Here is a 20,710-nt window from a genome sequence, read left to right as displayed (position 1 = left end):
TTCCCCTCTCCTCATCAAGCAATAACGGAGAGACACTAGACATGCCTAACTAGCTGTGGCTTCCCCCACCAAAATCAGCTGTGTGCTGGGGGTACTGGAGTGGCACCTCTGATGAGGCAACCCCTTGAAAGCTGTATAAATCTGTATGTAGTGAGCTGGTTACGGAGATGACCTGCCTGTTGACAGGTGCATTAAAAGTAGAAGATCATATATTATCACTCAGCATAAAGTATTATACATGTGTTTTTTCAAAAATGTTAATGTTGTTATTGTACATTTTCCTTTAGTGTAGTGTGAATGGGCACATTTATCCTGCAGATATATCTAAGAAACACAGTGTTAAAAGTACAATAGTCCAGAAGGCAGCGCTAAAGACTATGCAGAAATATCAGGTAAGTGTTTCAATTAGACAAATATATTGTAAGAGACCATAAAATATGCATTAGGTCTACAAGAATTCCCTTAATCTCCATCAGCATAGCACAACACAGTGAACAATTATTTACACATTACAGCTGTGTTAGTCCTCCCCAAAAATAGCTATGTGTGATACAACAGCAGTAATAGATGCATTTTACTTGCCTTTGTTGAAATGATGTATGAGAAATATTCATTTAGGAAGGGTTTTATGAGGTTACATACATAGTTATGTAGGTTGATTGAAAAAAGACATATGTCCATCAAGTTCAACCATGGATAGGGAGAGGATGTGAATTAAAGGGGTTGTCCAAGTTATTTTTATTTCTGGCCTATCCTCAGGATAGGGCATCAATATCTGATCAACAATGGCCAGTATTGATGTCCCGAATAGTTCGCCGGCAAATAGTTCCCGGCGAACATAGATTTCGCAGCTGCGGGCGAACATATGTGATGTTCGATCCGCACCCTATACACAGTGGCGTCCCTACCATATAGGCAGACCACGCAGCTGCTATGGGGCCCGTGAGGAAGGGGGGCCCCAGTGAAGGAGAGTCCCCGCCCATCTATCTTCCGAATTGTCTCCTGCCTGCTAGCTCCACCTCCCGCCGGATTCCTCTGGATTGCCACAACCCCACCAGTAATGAAGCAAGTGACGACTTGTAGGTGAGAAGTCGGGACAGTGCAGAGGTGTGTGTGTGTGTGTGTGTGTGTAGGAAGGGGGGGGGGGTCACTCAGCTTTCCCAGGCTATTCCTCTGCACATATGTCATTCAGAACAGGAGGAAAGCTGGGTGCCATTATGTAATGTGACTCAGCTTTCCTGATGTCCTGCATGGCACAAGTGCAGAGACATGAGAAGATATGAGGGGAGGTGGAAGCTGTTACTCAGCCTTCTCAGACTATTCTCATGTCTCTCCACATGTGCCATGCAGGACAGCAGAAAACCTGGGTGCTATTACATCATGTGATGTCCCTCAGATTTCCTGCTATCCTGCAAGGCATAAATGCAGATAATAAGAACATGGAAAGGCAGGGGGAGGGGGGCACCCAGCTTTCCCAGAGACTCCTGTCTCTGCACATGTGTCATGCAGGATAGCGAGTAATGTCAGTGTCTCCCATCCGTCCTGCATGACACAGAGGATGGGGGAAGGGGGGCACTCGCTTCCTCACACTTTTCTCATGTCTCTGCGCATGTGCCATGCTGGACAGCAGGAAAGTTGGGTGGTATTACATCATGTAACGCCCCAGATTCTTGTCAATATACGCTGAATTCACTATAATGGGTCTGTTGGGTTCCGGCATGATTACTGCCATTTTGTAGAACAAAATACTGCTGCATGAGGTGGGGCAGGGGAGAAGTTACGCTGGGTTCATACCTGAGCGTACTGGATGCGCTCTGTATGCGCGATTTTATCGGGCGTAGAAACACGCGGCTCCGGAAATAAGCAAACGCTCATTGTCGCGCGTTCCCGGAAGTCTATGTGCGGGAACGCGCAACAATACGCCCCAAAGAAGCTCCTGTACTTCTTGGGGCGTCAGGCATTTTACAGCGCAATCATACGCGCTGTAAAACGCTCAGGTGAGAACCATGCCGATAGGGAAGCATTGGTTTTTGCTTGTTGAGCGTTTTAAAGCGCATAGGAACGTGCTGTAAAACGCTCAGGTGTGAACCCAGCCTTAGGGAGGGTAGTGAGAGGAGCCAGGGCGCATAGTAGGAGGGACTAGGAACGGGCATGGGGGCCCAATTTAAATTCTTGCTATGGGGCCCAATGATTTCTGTGTATGCCCCTGCCTATACATCATCATTGAGTAAACTTTGACCCTCTACCTCACAGTCAGGCCTCATGCACACGACCGTTGTGTGCATCCGTGGCCGTTGTGCCGTTTTCCGTTTTTTTTCGCGGACCCATTGACTTTCAATGGGTCCGTGGAAAAATCGGAAAATGCACCGTTTTGCAGCCGAGGCCGTGATCCGTGTATCCTGTCCGTCAAAAAAATATGACCTGTCCTATTTTTTTGACGGACAACGGTTCACGGACCCATTCAAGTCAATGGGTCCGTGAAAGAACACGGATGCACACAAGATTGGCATCCGTGTCCGTGATCCGTGGCCGTAGGTTGCTTTCATACAGACTGATCCGAAGATCCGTCTGCATAAAAGCTTTTTCTGATCTAAGTTTTCACTTCGTGAAAACTCATTTCCGACAGTATATTCTAACACAGAAGCGTTCCCATGGTGATGGGGACGCTTCAGGTTAGAATACACTGCAAACTTGGTACAAGACTGCCCCCTGCTGCCTGGCACCACCCGATCTCTTACAGGGGGATATGATAGCACAATTAACCTCTTCAGGTGCGGCACCTAAAGGGGTTAATTGTACTATCATATTCTCCTGTAAGAGATCAGGGCTGCCAGGCAGCAGGGGGCAGACCCCCCCCTCCCCAGTTTGAATATCGTTGGTGGCACAGTGTGTGCCCATCGCCCCCCCCCCCTTCCTCCCTCTATAGTTAAAAATCGTTGGTGGCACAGTGTGTGCCCATCGCCCCCCCCCCCCTTCCTCCCTCTATAGTTAAAAATCGTTGGGGGCACAGTGTGTGCCCATGGCCCCCCCCCCTTCCTCCCTCTATAGTTAAAAATCGTTGGTGGCACAGTGTGTGCCCATCGCCCCCCCCCCCCTTCCTCCCTCTATAGTTAAAAATCATACTTACCTGCTTGCTGCTGCGATGTCTGTGACCGGCCGGTAGCTCCTCCTACTGGTAAGTGACAGTTCTTTAGCAATGCACCGCACAGACCTTTCACTTACCAGTAGGTGGAGCTCCCGGCCGGTCACAGACATCGCAGCAGCAGGCAGGTAAGTATGAATCTTCTACAATTGTACTATTGCTAAGTAACCATGGCAACCAGGGATGCAGTAGCTTCCTGGTTGCCATGGTTACCGATCGGAGCCCCAGCGATTAAACTGGGACTCCGATCGGAACTCCGCTGCCACCAATGATGGGGGGGGGGGGGAGATGGAGGGGGTCGATGGGCACACACTGTGCCACCAACGATTTTTAACTATAGAGGGAGGAAGGGGGGGGCGATGGGCACACACTGTGCCACCAACGAATTTTAACTATAGAGGGAGGAAGGGGGGGGGGCGATGGGCACACACTGTGCCACCAACGATATTCAAACTGGGGAGGGGGGGTCTGCCCCCTGCTGCCTGGCAGCCCTGATCTCTTACAGGAGAATATGATAGTACAATTAACCCCTTTAGGTGCCCCACCAGGCAGCAGGGGGCAGTCTTGTACCAAGTTTGCAGTGTATTCTAACCTGAAGCGTCCCCATCACCATGGGAACGCCTCTGTGTTAGAATATACTGTCGGAAATGAGTTTCACGAAGTAGCTCATATCCGACAGTATATTCTAACGTAGAGGCGTTCCCATGGTGATGGGGACGCTTCAAGTTATGTTCGGGTGTCCGCCTGGCCGTGCGGAGGCAAGCGGATCCGTCCAGACTTATAATGTAAGTCAATGGGGACGGATCCGTTTGAAGATGACACACTGTGGCTCAATTTTCAAACGGATCCGTCCCCATTGACTTGCATTGTAATTCAGGACGGATCCGTTTGGCTCTGCACGGCCAGGCGGACGCCAAAACGACTTTTTTTTCATGTCCGTGGATCCTCCAAAAATCAAGGAAGACCCACGGACGAAAAAACGGTCACGGATCACGGACCCACGGACCCCGTTTTTTCAGACCGTGAAAAAAAACTGTCGTGTGCATGAGGCCTCAGACACATTCCAGCCAATCAGCAGCAGACCCTCCCTCCCACCTCCTGGACAGCATCCATTTTAGATTCATTCGGAAACTGCATTCACAGAGAGAGGAGGGACAGTACTGCTGCTGATTCAATAGGGAAAGCGTTAGCTAGGGCATTGTTCTGTGTCCACAGACTCATCTGCTGTAAGGACAGCGTCCTGACAGCACCCCAAAAAGCCCTTTTTTTCGGGCTGGTACATCAGTCCGCTTTTTTTTTTTTTTTTCATATATATATATATATATATATATATTGTAAGAGGCTGCAGGCTCAGTCACAGACAGCACTGTGTGCACAGTGCACACCATTCATACAGGGTGTGACAGAAAATACCTTGCAGATAAAAAAAATTATATTTAATATTTTTCAGTGATCTAATCACATTTGCAAGCCCGTGTGTGTCAGGCGCCCACACATACTGTATTGTGGCCACTGGCTAGTGGCTAGTTAGGCCTACACTCATACCATTACAGGGTGTCATTCAGACAAATACCTTGCAGAAAAAAAAAATCTATTTTAAATTTAACTGTGATCTAATCACATTTGCAAGCCTGTGTGTGTCAGGCGCCCACACATACTGTACTGTGCCACCTGCCCACCACTTATATAGGGTGGCACAGTACCTTGCACGCATAGTAACACTTATCTAATAAAAAATGACAGGCAGAGGCAGGCCACGCCGCAGGGGCCGTCGTGTTCGTGGTGCTGTGATTTCCACTGGCCCTGGAATAATGCCCAGTGTTCAGAGGCCACGTACCCTGAACCCCAAAAATTCTGAGAAAATAGTTGACTGGCTTACACAGGACACCCAATCTTCAACAGCTTCTGCTAAGAACCTTGATGCACCATCCTCCTCCAGCTCAGCTTTGGTCACCACTCTCCCGCCCGCCACCACCACCACTACCACCACAGCCACCACAGCCGCTTCACTTGATCCCTCAGAGGAGTTATTTACACATCAGTTGGATGAAATTAGTGATGCACAACCATTATTGCCAGGGGATGTAGATAACAGGGATATGTCTCAATCAGGAAGCATTACACACATGGACGTACAGTGTGATGATGATGATGATGTTGTACCCGCTGCTGCTTCCTTTGCTGAGGTGTCAGATACAAGTGAAGTGGTTGATGATGACGATGTGTCCTTGGATGCCACGTGGGTGCCTGCTCGAAGAGAAGAAGAGGGGGAAAGTTCAGAAGGGGAGACAGAGAGAAGGAGGAGACGAGTTGGAAGCAGGGGGAGGTCGTCGCAAGGAGCTATTGGCACAGTCAGACAGCATGTATCGGCACCCGGGGTCAGCCAGACAGCACGCCAATCAACGCATGCTGTTGCCACCACCAGAATGCCATCATTGCAAAGCTCAGCAGTGTGGCATTTTTTGTGTGTGTCTGCCTCTGACAACAGCGATGCCATTTGCAACCTATGCCAAATGGCATCGCTGTTGGATTGGGAAATCCAACACCCACCTAGGTACAACTGCTTTGCGAAGGCACATGATCGCACATCACAAACGCCTATGGGATCAACACATGATGACGAGTAGAAGCAGCACACAAGCTCAAAGCCACCATCCTCCTCCAGGTCCAGCATCTTCAGCCACGTCAACCACTGCTGTCCTCCTTTCCCCCTCTCAACCACCCGCCACTCCACCTCTCACCTTGAGCAGTTCCATCTCATCTGCCAACAGTCAGGTGTCGGTAAAGGAAATGTTTGAGCGTAACAAGCCAATGTCACAGAGTCACCCCCTTGCCCGGCGTCTGACAGCTGGCTTGACGGAACTCTTAGCCCGCCAGCTTTTACCATGCTAGCTGGTGGAGTCTGAGGCCTTCAAAAAATGTGTCGCTATTGGGACACCACAGTGGAAGGTACCTGGACAATTTTTTTTTTCTAATAAGGCAATCCCAAGCCTCTACTCAGTGATTGAAAAGGAAGTCATGGCATCTCTGGCATACAGTGTTGGGGCAAGGGTCCATCTGACCACTGATACCTGGTCTGCAAAGCACGGTCAGGGCAGGTATATCACCTATACTGCGCATTGGGTCAACCTGCTGACGGCTGACAAGCATGGAATGCGTGGCTCTGCAGCGGAGTTGGTGACACCGCCACGACTTGCAGGCAGGCCTACTGCCACCTCCTCTACTCCTCCTACTCTATCCTCTTCCATAACCTCCTCAGCTGAGTCCTCTTCTGCTGCGGCGTCTGGCTGCACATCAACTGAATCCCCCCAGCTCCCCAAGGGCTATTCCATATCCCGGATACGTGTCACGCTGTCTTGGGGTTGACTTGCCTGAAAGCAGAGAGCCACACCGGACCAGCACTCCTGTCTGCCCTGAACGCACAGGTGGATCAGTGGCTGACCCTGCACCAACTGGAGATCGGCAAAGTGGTGTGTGACAATGGAAGCAATTTGTTGGCGGCATTGAATTTGGGCAAGTTGTCACATGTGCCGTGCATGGCACATGTGTTGAATCTCATCGTACAACGCTTTGTGTCTAAGTACCCAGGCTTACAGGACGTCCTCAAGCAGGCCAGGAAGGTGTGTGGCCATTTCAGGCATTCCTACACGGCCATGGGGCACTTTTCAGACATTCAGCGCCGAAACAACATGCCAGTGAGGCGCTTGATTTGCGACAGCCCGACACGTTGGAATTCAACACTCCTAGTATTCGATCGCCTGCTCCAACAAGAAAAAGCCGTCAACGAGTATTTGTATGACCGGGGTGCTAGGACAGCCTCTGCGGAGCTGGGAATTTTTTTGCCACGTTACTGGACGCTCATGCGCAATGCCTGTAGGCTCATGCGTCCTTGTGAGGAGGTGACAAACCTAGTCAGTCACACCAAAGGCACCATCAGCAACCTCATCCCATTTGTTTTCTTCCTGGAGCGTGCCCTGTGAAGAGTGCTGGATCAGGCTGTAGATGAGCAGGAAGAGGAAGAGGAAGAGTTGTGGTCACCATCACCACCAGAAAAAGCCTTGTCATCATCGCTTGCCGGACCTGCGGCAACGCTGCAAGAAGAGTATGAGGAAGAGGAGTCAGAGGAGGAATGTGGCTTTGAGGAGGAGGAAGACCAACCACAGCAGGCATCCCAGGGTGCTCGTTGTTGTCACCTATCTGGGACCCGTGGTCTTGTACGTGGCTGGGGGGGAAGAACAGACCGTCAATGACATCAGTGAGGAGGAGGAACGGGAAATGAGTAGCTCGGCATCCAACCTTGTGCAAATGGGGTCTTTCATGCTGTCATGTCTGTTGAGGGACCCTCGTATAAAAAGGATGAAGGAGAACGGCCTGTACTGGGTGGCCACGCTACTAGACCCCCGGTATAAGCAGAAAGTGGCAGAAATGTTACCAAATTACCGGAAGTCAGAAAGGATGCAGCAGTTCAAAACCAAACTAAAAAATATGCTTTACACAGCTTATAAGGGGGATGTCACAGCACAGCGGGAATCTAACTGGGGAAGAGGTGAAAGTAATCCTCCTCCTACCACGACCACGGCGGCAAGGACAGGACGCTTTACAGATGTGTTGTTGATGGAGGACATGCAGAGTTTTTTCAGTCCTACACATCGCCACAGCCCTTTGGAATCCAGCCTTAGAGAACGACTCGACCGACAGGTGGCAGACTACCTCGCCTTAACTGCAGATATCGACACTCTGAGGAGCGATGAACCCCTTGACTACTGGGTGTGCAGGCTTGACCTGTGGCCTGAGCTATCCCAGTTTGCAATAGAACTTCTGGCCTGCCCCGCTTCAAGTGTCCTGTCAGAAAGGACCTTCAGTGCAGCAGGAGGCATTGTCACTGACAAAAGAAGTCACCTCGGTCAAAAAAGTGTTGATTACCTCACCTTCATTAAGATAAATGAGGCATGGATCCCGAAGGGACTGACAGTAGGGGATACGTTTAACTAACAAAAGGCCTGACATGCCTTGGCCTCAAAATGGTCCCAATGCTGCTGTATTTAATGTCTGCATACCGGATGACTTTCGTGAATTCTCCGCCACCAACTAGGGTTCAAGCCGCAATGTTTTAGTCACATTTCTGCCTTGAAAACATCAATTTTTCCGGCCTCTGCTGCAACAGCGGCTGCAACAATGACATTGTTTTTCAGGCATGTGTACATGCCTAATTTTTCTGGCCTCTGGTGCTGTACTGTGGCTGCAAAAACAAAACAAAAAAAAGGCACATACAAGTATCAATTCCCCTTTCATGATCGTTACCTTGTTGTGGTAAAGGGGCTTGCGTATCACAATGAAGTGATCATCACCTCTATGAGTGTGTTGGCAATGTTGCCACACCCCAGATGATAAGGCCGTTGCTTCATTATGATCCGACCAAAAGCGATCGGGACGGCTGGATGTTTTTTCATAGAAAAAACTTACATTTTTTTATTTATCATTTTTTTAAGTTGTATGGGTGGGTTTTTGATACATAAAATAAAAAAATCATAATAAAGTCTCTTAATAGTTTATTAGAAATAATGCAGACAATTTAAAAAATCCCCAACAATTCCAATACAAATCAAGTACAAAGCTCAGAACTAAATTATTCCAGGATGTCGTAATGGTTCGTTAATTCGACAATGGTTAATCAATTCGACACACGTCCCCGGATAGGGGACGTAACAGGGAGTAAACTGATAGGAATAGTACTAGTTAAGACACCACTCATATAGGGTGTTATAGCACATTGCTCCATGCACGCGCAGTGCCCCAACTTGGGAGTAAGAGGACCGACCAAGATGCTTTTTCCATCTCCCGGTTCCTAAAATCAATTCAGTTTGGTGTATTAGAGTTTGGTCTGTCACTGTGAAGGCAGTCGAAGGTACCCGGCCTAAATTTTTTTTCACAAAAGGCAATCCCACCCTGATATGGGACGTAACAGGGATTAAGCTGATGAGAATAGTACTACAGGAAATACCACTCATATCGGGTGTGACAGTAAATTGCACGGCGCAGACGCAGTGACCGTGGCGTGGATTAAAACAAAGGGGAGGGAGCCAGCAATTTTTTAACCATCTCCCCGTTCGAAAAATCTATTTAATAAATGGACCCCAGATTGGGGACGTAACAGGGATTAAACCGATGAGAAGAGAGAACTACAGAAAATAACACTCATATCGGGTGGGACAGTAAATTGCACGGCGCAGACGCAGTGACCGTGGCGTGGATTCAAACAAAGGGGAGGGAGCAAGCGTTTTTTTAACCATCTCCCCGTTCGAACAGTCCGTTTAATAAATGGACCCCAGATTGGGGACATAACAGGGATTAAACTGATGAGAAGATAGAACTATAGAAAATAGCACTCATATCGGGTGGGACAGTAAATTGTAGAAATTTGCGTTCGTCGTTCGCGAACGGAAAATTTTATGTTCACGACATCTCTAATGGCCAGACACCCGGCACCCCGCCAATTGGCTGTTGGAAGAGAAGGCATGCTGCTGTGCCAGCGCTGCCTCCTCTTCATTGTTTATCTGCTCGTTGTCGCATCCACAGCATTGAGCAGGTATAATTATACCTAAGCCGTCCTATTCACTTCAATGGGATGGCTCATTCTTATAAACTTGTGTAGGAACGAGCCGTTCCACTGAAATTAATGGGACGGCTTAAGTGTAATTACACCTGCTTGCCTTTGCGTATGTGATGGCGAGCAAGTAAAAAATAAAGAGCACGGCACGCGCCTTCTTTTCAAACAACTGATCGGTAGGGGTGTCGGACCCCTGCCAATCTAATATTGATAACCAATCCTGAGGATAGTTCATCAATAAAAATAACTTGGACAACCCCTTTAAGGGAAGAGGAGTAAGAAACCAGAATTCTACACATATACATAAGCATCATTGTCAAGCCCTTTTTAAACTACCGGCTGTTCTTGCTGTGACTATGTCCTGAGGTAGACTATTCCACAGATTCACAGTTCCTACAGTAAAGAAGACTTGACACCTCTGAAGACTTAAATGTTTCTCCTCCAGACAGAGGCAGTGCCCCCTTGTCTTCTGAGGAGGTTTTCCATGAAACAGCTTAGCTTTAATATTTTTTGTACGACCCATTTCTATACTTGTATAAGTTATTCATGAACTCCCTTAGACGTATCTTTTTAACTAAGGCCCTCCATGCCCCTTATCAGTTTAGTCTCTCTTCTTTGTACTTTTCCAACTCCAGGGCATCCTTTCTATGGACTTGCACCCAGAACTGAATTGCATATTCCAAATGAGGCCTCATTACAGTTTTGTAAAGTGATAATATTATGTCTCTGTCCCGCACAGGGACATGTCTCTTTTAATACAAGACAACAGCAGCTGGTTGACATTACATGCTGCTATTTAGTTTACGTCAAACTACAAGTTGTTACACTCAAATCCTCCCTTAACAAGGTTGGTTTTGACTATGTAGTTTACAGCAATCTATAGTCCGCAGATAGAATCCAGAATACAGACTGCTTTAAATCATCCATTAAAAAGGGTAGCTGGAGATGGCAACACATTGAATTTATATTTCACAATCAGTAGTATCATCACTGCAACAGCTTAAGGCAGTGAATCTTGAAAGACAAGTCTAGTAGTGAATTGTTTAAAGAGCTTTTCCAGAGTTATTAGAATTTTTTGCCACTGCTCGGAATTGTGCTTAGAATAACAAAAGAGGCTATATTTACCAGTTTAATTCCCTACAGCTTCCAGCACTGCACTCCAATCCACAGCATAGTCTTCGTGGCCACAGTTTAAAATAACTTGGAAGACCCCTTTAAGAGCTATTTGCTGATATTTTGGAAATAGTAGCTGTAAAGATTAGGGTTCATGTCGATCATAATGCAAATTGTTTGTCTTCCTATTTGTAGAATGACTGCAATTATTTAATTACATATTTCTTAGGACATTACAGCTCATCAGCCCATTGTGGATGCTGTTGGACGTCCTATCATGCACCATTCAGCCATGAAGCATGTGTCTGGTGAGGCAGTATACTGTGATGACATGCCACTTATGGAGGGAGAGTTGTTTTTGGCTTTGGTTACAAGCTCAAGAGCTCATGCAAAAATCATGTGAGTATAGTCTGTGATCATACAGTGATTGTGTTTGTCAGTTTATTTTTGCTATGTTATGGAGTATATGGTTGATCTTGCACATGAAATGTTATTGCATACGAAGAAGATCTATGGCCTGTGCAGTACCCAAGAGAAGGGTATCTGCAAATGGTTTGTTATCTAATTTGCTGTTATGTATTGTCATATTATGTATGGAGTCTGCATGGCCGAACAGAACGGGGGGAAACAGCGCTGCAACGGAGGAGCTTCTCTGAAAAAAAAAATAGCATTTGATTTGTTACCTTTGGCCTGGTTACTGACTTCTGCACCATATATGAAGGCCATTGCACTCTACGCACTCTGCTTTGCACCCATAAAAAAAACACCCAACATTACAGGCACCCCAGCTACCATCAAGCAGGAGCCCCAGAATCAAAGTGTGCCCTGAGGGAAAAAAGAGTGCACTCTCCTTTCACTGCACTGGCCCTAGGGAGCAACGGTGTGAGGAAAGCCACTGTGATAGACTTTCTGCCACAGAGCCACTACCACTCAGATACTCTGCTCTAGCTACTCCTGGGTTCGTCGTACAAGCAAGATGTAGCCTAGATATGGTGGTCTGTCCACTTGGAGCTGGCCCTGATAATCTTTACCATTATACCCTTAAGACTGTTTCATTTTAGTGCTTTGAATGTAGTGCGCATATGTAGTATACCTTGCCATCTTATTTTAGCAAGTAGAACTGAGATTTGGAGAGTTACTAGAAGGCATATCCCAATGAAGTAAGTTGGTATGTTGGCAGGCAGTCTAGGTGCAACAACTAAAAAATGCAACAAGAAAACACAGGGCAGAAGAACAGAGAGGAACTAGACTTGACACAAGATATTTTCCCAGGAGCTATCCAACAAGAGACGGAACTAAGGAAGAACCAAGCCAATGAAAGTGCTATTACTATCAGGCTTAAACTGATAGTGAACTGAAACTTTTGACAACAATGTCCCAACAATCTCCAATTAGATCATATATGGACCTGTAGGTTGCTAAGTTTTAAGCAGGTGGTTCATTAAAGGGGAAATACATATTATTTGAAAGAAAACTGAACCCCTTATTCAAACTAATCGGTTTGGTTAAGGCAGTGATTCCCAGCCTGCGTCCTTGCACTCTGAATCATTGAAATTATGACTAGCTAGGTATTCTTTTCTGCCACTGTAAAGAAGTGTTCTCACTAAGGCCACCAATATCATATGTCTAGGATATCTCATCATTGTCTGATCTGTAAAGATCCAAGCACTGCAATGATACTAGACTGATCTTCAGCCCAAGAGAAAATACCAAGCAGAGTCAACATACGTGACTCAAAAGGGCACCATGCTTTCCTAACAATATTGCCACTGTAGACATACAGTAAGCGGGTCACAGTGGTCAAATTCCCATCAAAAACATTATTGGTGTATCCAAGCAAATGGCTATACATGTTTTTAGTGGCACGATGCCTGTAAATCCTTGGTCTGCAAGTGTTTAAGAAGAAAGCAATCATGGTGTTTTAGCTAATGTTTCAATGTGTCTATCATAGATCTTTAGATGTGACAGAAGCACTGAACATGCCAGGAGTGTGTGACATCATTACTGCTAAAGATGTTCCTGGAACAAATGATTTTACTTATTACGACTGGTCTGACCAGTTAATGGCAGACAATAAGGTATGTCACAGAGTGTGATCAAAAATTATACCATTCTAAGAAGCTGTTTTCTCTGTTCTACTCGTCCTTAGACCCCATTCACAGTATCGTAGTGTCTCCGTGCCCATGTTGCAGACCACAAACCACATTGATTTGAATGGGCCCGCGATCCACAAGATACAGCAACAAATAGGACGTTTTCTATCTTTTGTGGTGCAGATTGCAGTCCGCAACATGGCCACGGAGGTCCTATGTACTATGGGGAGTACAATGTAGAAACAGGGAAAAGGAAGCTGGAAACCAACTAAGCATCCCTAAATCCTATCCCGGACCTCCACACTGTATGAGCCTCCCTCGATGGTAGGGGGCTCATACTCTCGAACCTGGGCCCTACTGACCCTAACGGTCCCTGCAATATGGCGTCAGAAGGTGGAGATAACCGATTCCTCCAAGACACGGAGGAACCGGAGTCTCCAACAGGCCTAGCAACAAAGGGGTAGAAAGCAGCGAGCAGTGGAGGACACGACAGGTAAGTGTCCAGAGGCAGGAAACACCACTACCAACATGGACACCTACCTGAAACAGCTGTAACAGGAACTCGAGCCGTCCATGCTGCTACCACAGGATCCTGGAAATGCGCATAGGCCCAAACATACACACCAGGCAGGACCCAGCACGAACACCAAACACAAACACCAGTAATAACAACCTGGACCACCATGCGGCAAGAACCATGGCGGTACCAGGCCAAGCTGGTTGTAGTTCCCCCTCTGCGGAACTCCAGGGACCCCCTTCCGGTGGTTAAGATATACAAACCGGATTCCAAAAAAGTTGGGACACTAAACAAATTGTGAATAAAAACAGAATGCAATGATGTGGAGATGGCAAATGTCAATATTTTATTTGTAATAGAACGTAGATGATAGATCAAGCGATTAATCCGAGTAAATGTATCATTTTAAAGGAAAAATATGTTGATTCAAATTTTCACGGTGTCAACAAATCCCCAAAAAGTTGGGACAAGTAGCAATAAGAGGCTGGAAAAAGTAAATTTGAGCATAACGAAGAGCTGGAAGACCAATTAACACTAATTAGGTCAATTGGCAACATGATTGGGTATAAAAAGAGCTTCTCAGAGTGGCAGTGTCTCTCAGAAGCCAAGATGGGTAGAGGATCACCAATTCCCACAATGTTGCGCAGAAAGATAGTGGAGCAATATCAGAAAGGTGTTACACCCAGCAAAAAATTGCAAAGACTTTGCATCTATCATCATCAACTGTGCATAACATCATCCGAAGATTCAGAGAATCTGGAACAATCTCTGTGCGTAAGGGTCAAGGCCGTAAAACCATACTGGATGCCCGTGATCTCCGGGCCCTTAAACGACACTGCACCACAAACAGGAATGCGCACTGTAAAGGAAATCACAGAATGGGCTCAGGGATACTTCCAGAAACCATTGTCAGTGAACACAATCCACCGTGCCATCCGCCGTTGCCAGCTGAAACTCTACAGTGCAAAGAAGAAGTCATTTCTAAGCAAGATCCACAAGCTCAGGCGTTTTCACTTGGCCAGGGATCATTTAAAATGGAGTGTGGCAAAATGGAAGACTGTTCTGTGGTCAGACAAGTCACGATTCAAAGTTATTTTTGGAAATCTGGGGCGCCATGTCATCCGGACCAAAGAGGACAAGGACAACCCAAGTTGTTATCAACGCTCAGTTCAGAAGCCTGCATCTCTGAAGGTATGGGGTTGCATGAGTGCGTGTGGCATGGGCAGCTTGCATGTCTGGAAAGGCACCATCAATGCAGAAAAATATATTCAGGTTCTAGAACAACATATGCTCCCATCCAGACGTCAACTCTTTCAGGGAAGACCCTGCATTTTTCAACAAGATAATGCCAGACCACATTCTGCATCAATCACAACATCATGGCTGCGTAGGAGAAGGATCCGGGTACTGAAATGGCCAGTCTGCAGTCCAGATCTTTCACCTATAGAGAACATTTGGCGCATCATAAAGAGGAAGGTGCAACAAAGAAGGCCCAAGACGATTGAACAGTTAGAGGCCTGTGTTAGACAAGAATGGGAGAGCATTCCTATTTCTAAACTTGAGAAACTGGTCTCCTCGGTCCCCAGACGTCTGTTGAGTGTTGTAAGAAGAAGGGGAGATGCCACACAGTGGTAAAAATGGCCTTGTCCCAACTTTTTGGGGATTTGTTGACACCATGAAATTCTGATTCAACATATTTTTCCCTTAAAATGGTAAATTTTCTCAGTTTAAACTTTTGTTCCGTGATTTATGTTCTATTCTGAATAAAATATTAGAAGTTGGCACCTCCACATCATTGCATTCAGTTTTTATTCACGATTTGTATAGTGTCCCAACTTTTTTGGAATCCGGTTTGTACAAAGGATATGTATGGCATCCATGCTGACCTGAAACACCAAACAGGCCAGACATAAAACCCCAAACTAGACATAACAACAAACCCCAAACATAAACTCACACCAAACATACAACAAGAGAGGTAGGGTAACAGCAACAGACACAAAGGGGTGACATCAGAAGACATCAGGTGACAACGATGTCCCATAAGGTGGTCCTCAATTACTGGGCAGATGGAATAGCACCAGCTCCTCAAGACACTGAAGACAATTTGACCTCAGGCTCACAACTCAGAACAATAAGAGCCAAGAGGCCACACCCAGCTCCACCTTGCACACACCTTAACCCCATACACACCAGAAATGGGAACGGAAACAGCCTTAAAGGAGAAGTGCGCACACACACGCATGTATAACACATTGCCACCGGAAACCATCATGCGCAGCGAAAATGTCACGGCAAACTACCACCAAGCCGTGACAGCTACAGTGAATGGGGCATCAATGTTATTTGCACCAGTCATGAGGTTGGAAAAATATTTATGGAGTTAGGGAAAACTGCAGTAAAAATACAGACAATTTAAAAGCTAAAGGAATGATGAATTAGCATCTCCATAAGTTATATATAGGAGAAACACAATCATCATATGATGCTTCCAGAACATATTCAATACGCATCTGATATCTAACTGAGTACATATACAACTTTTCTATTTTGTAAATTTGATTTTGGGTTCCAAAACTGCATCAGGAAACCTGCATGTGTGGTGATATTCTAAGTCTAGGGCTACATGGCAACATATGTCGCATGACATTCATGTCGTACCAATATCACGTGATGTTTTTTATAATGATAGTCAATGGTGTTGCACTACGACATGCGGTATGCGACCATTGACCATCATTATTAAAAATGTTGCGTGACATTGGTGCGACACATGTTGCAGTGTAGTTGTTACCCTTTTTGTCGTGCAACTTATTGTCGCACAACACATGTTGTCGTGTAGCCCTAGCCTCAGTTTGGCCATATAGGGAGTGACCCTGCAGCAGGCATCCACATGTAGATTACTGCTAATTGCCAGGCTGCACCAGTCATCGCAGTGCGGCCCGGCTGTGGAATCTTTATGCAGATTAGCACTAATTGCTGGGCAATTAGTAGAAATCCACGTGCATATTCCATGACCAGGCCACACCATGCATATGCATCCTCAAGAAAGAAAACCTACTGGGCACCTTTGAAAAAGCGTGTTAGCGAAACGGTCGTCGGGCCGTTCCTCCAGCCAGGTTTGGTATTTTTCACTTGTGGTCGGGGCACTCACGAAAGAAGGACTCCTACCTGCTGGCTAGCTAAAGCGGTTAGAGTTATGCCGGAACCGCGACGTTGAAGGAATAGCTGAAGGAGGCCATCCCCTTGGTGTGAAGCTGAGAATGAGGGTGGGTAGGGTGGGAGAGTTTGACACGTCGTTCATTGAAGGAGGGGCAGAGGTGCCATGATATAGGCAACCGTGCCCCTCCCACAAATACAGGCCAATGAATCGGCCTTAACACTTGTGGTCGGGGCACTCACGAAAGAAGGACTCCTACCTGCTGGCTAGCTAAAGCGGTTAGAGTTATGCCGGAACCGCGACGTTGAAGGAATAGCTGAAGGAGGCCAAAAAGAGCAACAATTCCTATCATATCGGAACGCTACAAACATTTATTCATAACACCAAATTCTGACAAGCAAGACTCATTTCAGTATATGGACAAGGAATGTAGCGGCTGAAACATGACGAACGCCAACGACCTAGTCTTATGATTATATGTGCTGGAACCCGATTCCGAACCCGCATATTGAGGACGGGTCTACTGCCAGATTAGTCAGTAAAACGCGAATATGAGTTATGAATTGGGGACAGGTAAGGTGAGTATTATGGAATGGTAGCAAAGGACTGTCGGGCGGTTTGTTTGGCAGAGAGGACAGAAGCTGTTGCAGCACGCGCACGGGGCCCCATTGATGAGAGGTCGGGAAGAAACACCTGGGTCGGGGTGCCTACCTGAGAGGTCTTGGTGATGAGTAGCGAGAGTATGTAACCATCTCTGGAAGCCGAGAGCTGACCGAGAGTGACGTATCTGCTACTGTTAGCCAGGGAGGTAAACTCGGCCGGTCTCAACCCGTAAAAGGCCAGGTACATGGCAGCTTAATTATCAACTATGCAGTGCACCGAATGGTTTTGTCTAGCAGGTCGGAAAGGTCGCGGAAAAGCTGGCCAGTGACGGGTAGCCGGCGAGTGCGTGTCTCGCAGTCGCTTCTCTCGAGACCCCTCAGAGTAGCTTTAATGGCATGGATTGAAAACAACGAACCTGGCTGGGTGAAACTCATGGCTCTAAAATGTTGCACCCCTGCGAGGTAGGACTTGACCGCGGCGTGGGATAGTTTCAGATTGGGGTGACAGTAACCTATAAACGCCAGGATGTACGGAACGAACTCAGTGTCACCTTGCGGACAGGAGTCCTGAAATCTCTGGAAGGCTCTCCAACCTGTCTGGTAGGCTCTGGCTGTATTGGGTGAGAGGGACTTGTCTAACAGTGACCGAGCGGTGGCGAGATGAGCGTCTATGGAAGGAATAGAGCAGCGTATGGCGGGACTGGACTCCCGATGACATCGGCTTCTGGACAGATCTGTGAAAAGAGGGTAATAAACGAGATAATGCGTCGGCTGCTGCGTTGTGGTTACCGGCTATGTGAAGCTATGTAACGAAACTGGTGTTGTAATGACAGAAGGACCAGGCGCCTAAGAAATAACATGACATACAGACTTAGAAGAACCACTATTGAGAAACTCGATGACGGCTGCATTATCGGACACGAAGGACGTTGTCTGACCTGACCAACTTTGACCCCAGGTATGGGATGCTGCCACTAAGGGCTAGAGTACAAAACTGCTGAGGTACGGAAAACCCAGGAATGGAACTGACTTCGATTGGCCATCTGTCTGCTAACCAATGATTGCCAAAAATAGCTGCGAAACCTGTATTGGCAGCGGCGTCGGACAAAATTACGGGGGAGTTGCCGGATATTGTGGGAACAAAGAGCGAGATGCCATTCCATTGCGTGAGAAATGATTCCACATGTTCAAGTCAGCTATGACCATATCGCCCAGACCTATGCTGCTATCCTGGGAAGGGGCTGTAGGAAGGAGTGAAAGTAACGAGATACGAATGCCCTACCTTGCGGAATTGTACGCATGGCAAAGTTCAACATACCTAACAGGGACTGAAGCTGAACTTTATAATCACTCTAGTGGATGTGAAACTATGAACGACTTCCCTGATTCTCTGTAATTTGTCCCTTGGCAACCATGTTCTGGGTGTCCAATACTATACCAAGGAATGTGATGACTGCGGAGGGACCTTCCACTTTCTTGGGAGAGACAGGAACCCCTAATTGTCTGAAACACTCCAGTAGCAACGAAGGTCTTTGGGGGGAGCGTCAGGACGCTCAATAATTAAAAACTATTCAGGAAGTGAATAACATAGCTACAGTGGAATTCATGGACTAAATCCAGTGGAGAGCCTTGGCTAATTGGTCAAATAACCACAGGCTACTCTTAGACCCGAATGTGAGATTGAAAGCAAAATAATAAAGGTCCCTCCATTTGATGCCATGCCATTGCCAGAGGGATGGTTTGATCGGTAGTAATTTGAAGGCGTCTGCAATATCAGCTTTAGAAAGGATGGTGCTGGGACCTAACTGTAAGATAAGAGCGATGGCTTGATCTATGGTGACATATCTCATGCTAACCTCTTCTGATGGGACGAGAGTTGATGTTAAGTATGGGAACTGCTGCAACCGAACTATATTGACAACACACATGTAATTATTATCTTCTTTTAATGAACAGACTACTTAGGGTGGGCTCTGAAGCAGTTAGTACATATGTGTAGCAAGCGGCACTGACTGAAGTTACAGGACGCATGGTTGAAATTATTACAATTTGTGACCTGCCGAGTAGTTTGATGGGTCTACCCAGCTTGTCACCTAAACCAGAGGATCTGTGTGAATCGGACGGGCCGGAAACAGGACCTGTAGAACTAGACCCCTCACTCTGGGCAGCCTTATGACACCACACCGTAGAATGGTCAATTGACTGGCACAGGGAGCATGATAGTGCTTTAAGCCCGGCGAAATGCCTACAAATCTCTGAATCAATATTGGCCCAGTTAGTAAGAAACTGGAACTGACTTGAGGTGGCAGCTGCCTTGACCGAGAAGAACAATGGTAGTCGTAGAAGGAACTCCCACCGTACTTGTAGCCCAACTCTGTTATCCTGAACAAGTATAAATCCAGTTCAACCCTTCTCTCGGGACGAACTGAACAGACTACGTCTCTGTACAAACTAAAAACTAGCACAAACTCAGGTACCGTGAGCTTGCGGTTCAGCCTGTGGTCCCGGCCTTCCAGGACCACTGACACATCCCGACAGGCAATTACCCTACTGTTTTCAACAACAGATGGATCTGTGTCAGCGAGTTCTGAACAGTGACCACTGAGACTTCTACCTGCTGCTGAGGGCCTTAGTTAATGACAATAACCGGTATAACTTAGCCTTCCCAGCAGAAGCGGGATGCGAAACACCCCGTCTGGACATCTCCGTCATCAGCCTAGGGACGGTCCAAGTGCGAGGAGACGACACATTGCCCCCTTCTGACATCCTGGCGGGGTTCTTGTCGACCGAAGCCTCCACTATGTCTGAAGCGCGTGACATATCCTGTAAATACAGCATGCACAAATCAATTTCTGACTGCCAACCGACACCGGGATCATGTGACGTAAGCTGTGGGAAGGTCGAGACCCATGCAACTGTGAAGAATACGAGTGAAAAGGGACGAGAGGACCTGAGCCGAGGAGAAGCGATAGCTGAACCTAGAACACCCCAGTGATTGATGAGTCTGACGGTGGCACAACTGACCCACCACCAGAAGGAGAGAAGAGGAATAGTGACACGACACAGCTACTGCCATACTGTACCCTGATGGTTGAACAACGTGCAGAATATATTGGAAGAAGGACGACACAGATCCTGGAATAATTCATATGTAAGATCCCTGCGTACGACATACCGCCAGGCGTAGAGGCGTGTGCCCAACAATACGGAGATCCTCTAACTAGCACTGAACAAGTATATCGCCCCTTCCTTAAACTCCATCAGTGAAGCATGGGTAACACTCTATAATGATTCTTTTCTCCCCCTTTTTTTTTTTTTTTCTTAAATGTATATATATATATATATATATATATATACACACACACACACACACACCATTTCTCAACACTCCCTTTTTTTTTTTTTTTTTGTGGTCATAACCCCTGGTGGCCACTAGATGGAGCCAACACAGGGCACAGCACCATGGACTGTACAGC

General features: G+C 46.8%; 1 protein-coding gene across 1 annotated transcript in view; it reads left to right on the top strand.

Moving 5' to 3' along the window:
- Positions 1–20,710, top strand: part of LOC122945394 (aldehyde oxidase-like) — a 186,771-nt gene that overhangs the window by 76,180 nt on the left and 89,881 nt on the right. Inside the window, exons 16-18 of the mRNA XM_044304465.1 lie at positions 288–392; positions 11,092–11,261; positions 12,814–12,940. Coding sequence (XP_044160400.1) covers positions 288–392; positions 11,092–11,261; positions 12,814–12,940 — 402 coding nt within the window. The remainder of the gene's footprint in view (positions 1–287; positions 393–11,091; positions 11,262–12,813; positions 12,941–20,710) is intronic.

The sequence above is a fragment of the Bufo gargarizans genome, chromosome 8, assembly GCF_014858855.1.
Source record: "Bufo gargarizans isolate SCDJY-AF-19 chromosome 8, ASM1485885v1, whole genome shotgun sequence".
In the NCBI taxonomy this organism is placed as follows: Eukaryota; Metazoa; Chordata; class Amphibia; order Anura; family Bufonidae; genus Bufo; species Bufo gargarizans.
The sequence above is the reverse complement of the archived record's forward strand: the minus strand, read 5'-3'. Positions and strand labels throughout refer to the sequence as shown.